An 8,125-nucleotide genomic window follows, 5' to 3' on the forward strand; every position below is an offset into this window, starting at 1 on the left:
TTTTTTATAAATATTAGATATTACAAATATTAACCAGGCATTTAATTATGTTTATATATATATATATATATATATATATATATATATATATATATATATATATATATATATATATATATATATATATATATATATATATATATATATATATATATATATATATTATAGCATATATATATAATCTCGCTTTTTGATCTCAGAACTGTGCGCGCATAAGTACGGGACACATAACACTACATGGCACCTCCCTGGTCGACTTGCAGAAAATGAGAAATACACATACGGGTGTACCTTTAAAACTAGGTTTATCGTGTATACTGGAATGAGGTCAGAGCCAAAGCTCCTCATTGCACGCGCTGATTATTATTAGATTCCTTTTTTGACCAATGAAACGCGAGTGGGCGTGTTTTGGCGCAAGGAAGGCTAGAGACAGCCGCTGATTGGCTGGGAGCTATCGCTATTATACCTTTGGAAACGGATAAAGCTGCATGAGGCAGAATAGAAGTCTGTTGAAACTTACTGACTGCGTTTAAGCGACGGAGCCTTTTGCAAGTATTACACCCCGGTTTTCCCGCATGGTTTGTACAGGGGAAGGATATGCAGAAGGAGTTTGATATCTTCAGAAACTTGAATAGAGCTTTGCTGCACCGCAGCGCACACACTGACACTGAGCCCTCGCATAGCTCCGCTCATATACAAACTATCAACTGCTCAACGACTGTTACCACATTATTACTGGATGCACGGACACTGTGGAAATCGGACACTGTATCAGCTCGCTGAGTTACACGATAAAGCCCCGAACCAGAACTTTAGCACTAAACAAGGTTGAAAGCGGGTTTTCCGTGGATCAGCCAGCCGTCTTGGCTCTCCTCAGGACTACTATCTCTCTCTCAACGAGAACATCACACTGAGTTTTCTTTAGCGACACGTTGGACTCGAGAGTGCAATCTCTCAGACCGTTGTAGCAATGGTCCAGAAAACAAGCAGCACGGAAAATCCCGAAGCGCTGTTTGCTGGGGAGTCTTCGGATTCCGGCGCACTGGAGCTGGACATGGCTTCTTCTCCGACCCCCGGCTCCACGGCGTCCGGGGGTGACAAGCTTGACCCCGGCTGGTGCAAAACCCCCAGCGGTCACATCAAGAGACCGATGAACGCTTTCATGGTGTGGTCGCAAATCGAAAGGCGCAAAATTATGGAGCAGTCGCCGGACATGCACAACGCGGAGATCTCGAAGAGACTTGGCAAGCGCTGGAAGCTGCTGAAAGACAGCGACAAGATTCCCTTCATCCGAGAGGCAGAGCGGCTCAGGCTCAAGCACATGGCAGACTACCCCGACTACAAGTACCGGCCGAGAAAGAAGGTGAAGTCAAGCGGCTCAAAACCGGGCGAGAAGGGGGAGAAGATCAGCGGGAGCAGCTGCGCGAGCGCCGGTTCAAAACCATCCTCGAGAAAGAGCGGAAGCCTTAAATCAACCAGCAAACCCCATAAGATCGTTTTGGGGAGCGCGAAGGCTGCGTTTCCCGAGCAGGGACCCGCCGATCACCACTCGCTTTGCAAATCAAAGTCAGTGTCGGCTTCCAAGCAAATACCTGACAAGAAGACGAAGCGGGTTTACATTTTTGGAGGCAGCAGCGGTATAAGTCCGTCTTCGATAGCTGTGCCCGCCAGTCCGACCCTGAGCAGCTCCGCTGAGTCCAGCGATCAGAGCCTGTACGAGGACGGCTCGACGAGCGGGAAGGAAGGCGCCGATTCCCCCAGCAGCTCGTCATCGGACAGCCACAGGTACAGCAGCATGCGGGCGTCCTCGCCCACTCCGTCCGCCTCACATTCATCCTCCTCGTCCCAGTTCTCCTCTTCTTCAGACGAGGAACTCGACGACGACATGCTGGACATAAATCCGAGCCCAAGTTTTGACAGCATGTCACTGGGAAGCATCGGCTCGTCGGTGCTGGACAGAGACTTTGACATGCATTTTGAGTCCGGGGCTTCTTCTCATTTCGAGTTCCCGGACTACTGCACCCCTGAGGTGAGCGAAATGATTTCGGGGGACTGGTTAGAGTCGACCATTTCTAACTTGGTGTTCACGGCTCACGTGTTGAACTAGTGAAGTTTACGGAAATACGTCCGAGGAACAAATTTGAACGAAAATGGATAGCAGACAAGTTTGTTTGTAAAATACACCACCACGTGAGGGGTCCCGCCCGTAAGACAGCGACAAAGCGCCGATAAACAACAGCTATAACGCTTTCGTTGAACGCTGACAGGACGGTGCCATGAGATATTTTGTCGCGAGAGGGCTGAAGTCATTTCCCCGCGTTTGGCACGAGGCAAGGGGAAGAGATTGCCGTGGAGTGACTGAGATCCTACTGAGAAAATATGAAAAGTGAAAAACACGATATGAACTGGAAAACTGTGATTTGCACGTACATGAAGGCTGGCTTAAGTCGTCTGTTTTTATCATTTTTACGTTAAAAAGAGACGTTTAAGAACTTTATTGATGCGCCTTGTGAACGTCATTGCTTAAGAGGTACTAACATATTATATGCTGTGTTGGGCTGTTTTTCACCATGGCGGATTTATAAACAAGGTGGGTTGACGAAAGACGAAGCATTTTTTTTATAATAAGAAAAGAAAAAAAGAAACGCATGTTACATGTCCTTTCTTGTATTGAGATTTCTGTAAGACTGTCGAACAGTTAAACTAGCGTTATTAGGATTATTTAAATGGATAGATGGCGCTATGTTTGATTTCCTACTCACAGGAAAAAAAATCACCAGCTGTTTTCATTCTTAACTTCAGGATTCAAACACGAACTCAAATCTGTGCTGAACTTTATATACCGTCTACAATTCAGGACCAAAACTCTTTAAGTTGTTTGTTTCCGGAGAAAATACTGTTAATTTGTCATGATCGTTTCCTTTTCTGTGTTCTTCAGATGCCATTTTTATATGGATGTATTTATATACTTGCCAAACAGTTTGTCTTATTTTAATGTGCTCCCGCATCTGTCTCCTTCTCCGAAGAAGGGCTAGAGTTTTAACCTTTGTTTTTTATATTTAAATGTAGACTTTTGACACTTAAAGAGAGGAAACGTTTGATTATTTTCTCAGTGTATTTTTGTACAAATATATATAAAAGGGGCGAGGGGGTTGATCGGTGTAAATCGCTGTTTGGATTTCCTAATTTTAAAAGCCAGGTGGGTCGGTGGTCTCTGAATCGACCGCCTGTTTCATGTTTACAGTCTCAATCTGCAGGCGTCTTAAAGACACACATACACACACACACACGCTCCAAAAACCAAGTTCAAGCCAACATGTGCTTCATTTCTACATTTCCTCTTCTGATCGTGCCGAACTTAACCGATTGTAGCTTTAAAACGATCGATTTTCTTGGCGTTTTATATATCGAAAAACCACTGGATGGAAAATCGTTCAACGTATTCAAATGGTCGATTTGAGTTTCGCGATGATTATGTACTGCGTTCCTCATTGTATTTGAATATTTAATCTTTTCTACTTGTCAGATAAGTATAGCTAATTGTTTTAGTATCTTAAGGCATGGTGAATAGATTTGTATTGCCGATTCAGGTTTATAGCTGTTGTGTTAAAAAAAGGACGAAAAGAAATAAAAAATGAAAAAATCAACTTTGTACAGCTGTATCATAGGCAAAAAGATTGTGTGTTTTTATGTATGTTGTTGCGCTTTATCTCGACAGGCACTAGAACAGCTATCTTTGTACATCCTTGCTTAGCCTACTTAATTTCAAGATGGTTGTTGAGGATTTTTATATATACATTTGAAATATATGAACTTTATTTTTATCCATTCTGTGCAATATGCTGTGTAGAAATATTGTTTTTTTGTCTAATCATGCCATAACACATTTTTAAGGGGAAATCTCATGCCAGCTTATTGTGTCAAGTCACTGCCTGTCAGATTGTTCATATACTCCTGTACAGAACTTTTTCATAAAGGAAATAAACTCAGCTGGAACTGAACCCTAAACACTGCTCTGTTGACTTTCTTTCTCATTTGCATAAGTGGGCGTGTCGGTCTTTGGCCCAGATAAACCGTCTGCCTTGTCTGTTTGGACTTGCAAAACACATTACGTATCTCAACGGATCTTTACACTCATATAAGGCCTAGGTGAAATCAAGCTATTTGATCCTTAAGACCCATTTTATTTTACTACGTAAATGTCTATAGGTGCAAGACTTAACATGTACTTCCTGCATCTGAATGCACACCAACACATCTCTACAAAATGCACTGAAAGGTAATACATGTGGCTTGATGCACTCAGTGACTGGCGGTCTCGTAGACAGCACCTCCCCCTTCCCCAGACACAGTCTGGGCTCTTAAAGAGGGGGATGGGCTGTTAGGGCCCTCCGGCAACCTAGTATCATTTAGTCTGCTATTATATATACTATATGATGTTAATTTATAACAGCACTCAGGTGTAGTACAATGTGATCAGATTTAAGAACGCATATGAAAAAAATCAACAAAGCATTTGCTGAAAGTCACCAAACACCTGCAAAAGAAGCTCAGGCTTTGTTGTGCATCCAGTATAATGTCTTTTATTGTACAATCTGTGCCCATTCCTCTCAGTGTTAGTGTGGGAGGTACCACAGTGCCCAAAGAACGACTCAGCAGGGTGCTTTGGCCAGATCTCTTCTGTAGAGGGAGGAGTGTCAGACAAGAAGAGGAGAGAAACCTGCATGCCTGTCTAAGAGAAAAAAAAGCATGTATACATTCAGTGCTGTTTTCGCGTAGGTGTATTCATTCTTCTAGGCAGCACATTGTATTAGTGTATCCTCCATAAAAAGAAAAAGGTTTATCTTTCATAAGACACTTCCTGGCAGCAGCTATAGACTGTAAAAAAAGACAGGTACCAGTTTCTCATTTTTATAGCCTCACAAAATGACAGCAGACAGAGGATCTCACTGGTTTAGAGTATCTTTCATGATGCATAGCCAAATATTGGCCTTGAATCATTATTTTAACCAGTTCTGTACTAGATGTAAAAAAATAGATTTAAAAATCGTAGTCTTGCATGAATCTCTTTTGCTGTAGCTATAAAACTGATTTAGTTATTTTTTACTTTATCCTGCAAGTGTTGCTCAATACCCAACTTGTTATTAACTAAAAAACAGACAAAACAAAAGCAGTAAAAAATGATAAAGTCTTTGATTTTGAAAATATTATGTTTATGTGCCACTGTCAACAACTAGCTTACGAAATGTTTTCATGTGTTTTATATCATTTTTGTTTCAATTTTCAGTGAACAGTGTTTTAATGCATTATCTTCCTGCATGTTTTATGTTATCAGTGTTTTGTTGTGTAAATAAGTAGCTTTAAACTAAAGTAAACTAAGTAAAAAAAGATACCCAAATGATACAGCTGTATACTGACCAAAACTGCATTTATTAAAACATAGGATGTTAAATGGTCGACCTCCCCTCACCGTTCCTGCCCTTTTGAAATATGGTTTGTATTTGCATCTTAAAATGAAAGTTTAATAAGTTCCTTAGACCAGTGGTTCTCAAACTGACCCCAAGATGTGCAAGGGGGGCCACAGTTTAATGACATTTTTAAAAGTAGATTTATATTTATTTATTATAAATTCTGTGTAATTAAACATCAGAAAAAATACAATACTAGTAACCAATAGCACTGTGTGTAAACTGTGTAATATTTAATTAAAATTATAAGTTTTGCAATGTTTTGTCATCATTTTTCTTTGGGGGGGGGCAGAAAGGGAGGCACTGTACACAAGAGGGGCCACACGCCAAAAAAGTTTGAGAACCACTGCCTTAGACCTCATCCACAGTTTGTTTAAACCAGAAGTGTTCCACATTCAACGGGATGTGACAAATAACATCTGGGTTGTTAAGACAGTTTGGAAAAGAGCTGATGAACAGGATGAACAAGATAAGCATTGTGTACTGTGGCACAGTGATGTAAGTGTTAAATAAGAAAATGCATGTAACAATATGTTTTGAAATCAACATATCAATACCAACCCTGTGATACTTGTCAATACATGACAGTGTTTCATCCTTAATTATTCAAACAGTGTCATTAATTGTACAAAAAAACATCAACATCCAAAATTTGTAGTTTCACTCTATAAATTGCTAGGTTATTTTTGACCCATGTTGGTTAAATATTGGACAGAACACACCGCTGGGTTAAAATTGAGCCAATGCTGAGTTGTTTTAACCCAACTGCTGGGTTATTATAACTCATGGTTGCATAACAACAACCAAACATTGGGTCATTTTTAACCCAGCATTAGGTCATTTTTAACCCAGCAGTGTGCTCGTCCAATATGAAAAGGACACCGTATCTAAGGCAGCAATTATAAGTGATATGATGTGTAAATATGTTGATATGGCAGAATGATAAATGATAGTAAAGCATTAAAATGTAGTAAATGTGTTTCAAATATTACAATTAGCAGTATAATGCACCCATTCTATCAAAAATGGTATACATTATCAATGGTTTATTTGCTGCAATTATATAACGAAACTGAGCAAATGTAATACAGTTTAAGGTTCCTCATATGTTGTTACTCAAGATTTATGCACTTTCATTAGGGCCCATGTGTTTCACAGCAACTATGGTGATGGTGGTATGCACCCGAGAGCCCAAATGTCAAATGTTAATGTATGAGAAGGCAAATTTGTGACTATTAATGAGTGTTTGTCTGCATCCCTTTAATTGGAAATATATGATCAAAATCAGAAAGCCTTCATTATATAAATATCTGACAGTTTTGTTATCTTAATTGTAAATAGTTAACTTTACGCATGCTCTTTTGATCAGGAACCATGCAAAACAGGTAAGGATAATGGAGACTGACGTATAGGATTAAGGAAATCCATGCACAGCCTCAAGTTGTTTATTTGTGAGACTGCAATTTACACAATTTTAAAGCACTTCATCTAATACATATTAGATGTTTAAGGCTATTTTAGTGGATGTATGTAGTTCCCCTTACTTTTATTTCCTAAAAAATGAAAAAAATTTCTAATAAGATTTTGTTTTACTATAACCTTAACAAATGAAGTAAAATAATTTTAACTTGTTTATAAGTTATGTCAGCTATTTTTTAAGTCAACAACTTTTCTTTTGTTCAAAGCCTGTGCTATATCGTTTTTTAAATAAATGTTTATTTCCTTGCTATGTTGTTGTAATTAATGTTTTGTCTTTAAATGCATAACGACTTTCATACAAGCTTACGTCTGTGTCTTGTTCTAGCAAGTGCAGAATTTATACTTCCCCTTAAAACTCATAGGCTACTGTTGCGCACCGAGGCTTTCACTCCATAGCAAGTGAGTCTGACTCTGCCAGAACGTACACATCTCCATTCACTGCAGCTCAATGCAGACATCATTAACTGTTTTGAATGACCGTATCATATTTGCCACAACAGTAGCTACTGTGACACGTGCTGATTATGACGCACAGGCTAACATCATACAGCTGAATACGCAATATGTGCGCTTGTGAATGCAAACCAGTGCAAATTCTTTGTTTAATGTGTGAGATCTAGTTGATTATATAATATTACGGTTGTTCTTAATGTATTAGTTTACTGTTACATGTAAAATAAACTTTTTCTATAACTTTTCCTATTATAAATGTTGTGCGTAAATCCAGACACTGGTTAAATTATGCAACAGTTTATTCAACAATACGGCGTTTTAGCCTAAATATGCACTGCATATGGGTTATAAATATGCATATGGGTTATAAATAATTATTTACATTCTGTAAATAAATAAATACATTAACTTGATATAATAGTAGACTTAGAATGCGCCTTCAAAATTCATTTAATGGAAAAATAAACTTTGGGGTACAATAAGTAACTAATGTAATACTATAGTGCAAATCCTTAAGGAATATTAATGTTCCCGCATAATTAAGACACAAATACGCACTTTTGCACTTTCAGTTTTGAGGGACTTTGTTCGTACTATTCAGGTCAACAAAATTCCTAATTTATTAATTTGTCGGATATCCACGAGTAGTCCAGTAACTTGCTCTCTTTGTTGTTATTTAGTTATATGTAGAGGGCGGGACTCGAACTGAAATGAACAAGGCGCGG

The 8,125-nt window shown here is 39.0% G+C and overlaps 1 protein-coding gene across 1 annotated transcript; it reads left to right on the forward strand.

The window, feature by feature from the left end:
• Positions 1-217: 217 nt before the first annotated feature.
• sox4b (SRY-box transcription factor 4b) lies at positions 218-2,620 on the forward strand. The gene has a single exon (XM_065246323.2). It carries the CDS (start codon positions 971-973, stop codon positions 2,105-2,107), a length of 1,137 nt encoding a protein of 378 aa, XP_065102395.2. The 5' UTR covers positions 218-970; the 3' UTR covers positions 2,108-2,620.
• The last annotated feature ends 5,505 nt before the right edge of the window (positions 2,621-8,125 follow it).

This window comes from Paramisgurnus dabryanus, chromosome 13, assembly GCF_030506205.2.
Source record: "Paramisgurnus dabryanus chromosome 13, PD_genome_1.1, whole genome shotgun sequence".
Classification (NCBI taxonomy): Eukaryota; Metazoa; Chordata; class Actinopteri; order Cypriniformes; family Cobitidae; genus Paramisgurnus; species Paramisgurnus dabryanus.

What these genes read in the sequence shown, in the direction of transcription:
- sox4b (XM_065246323.2), top strand. Translation starts at nt 971, where the DNA reads ATGGTCCAGAAAACAAGCAGCACGGAAAATCCCGAAGCGCTGTTTGCT.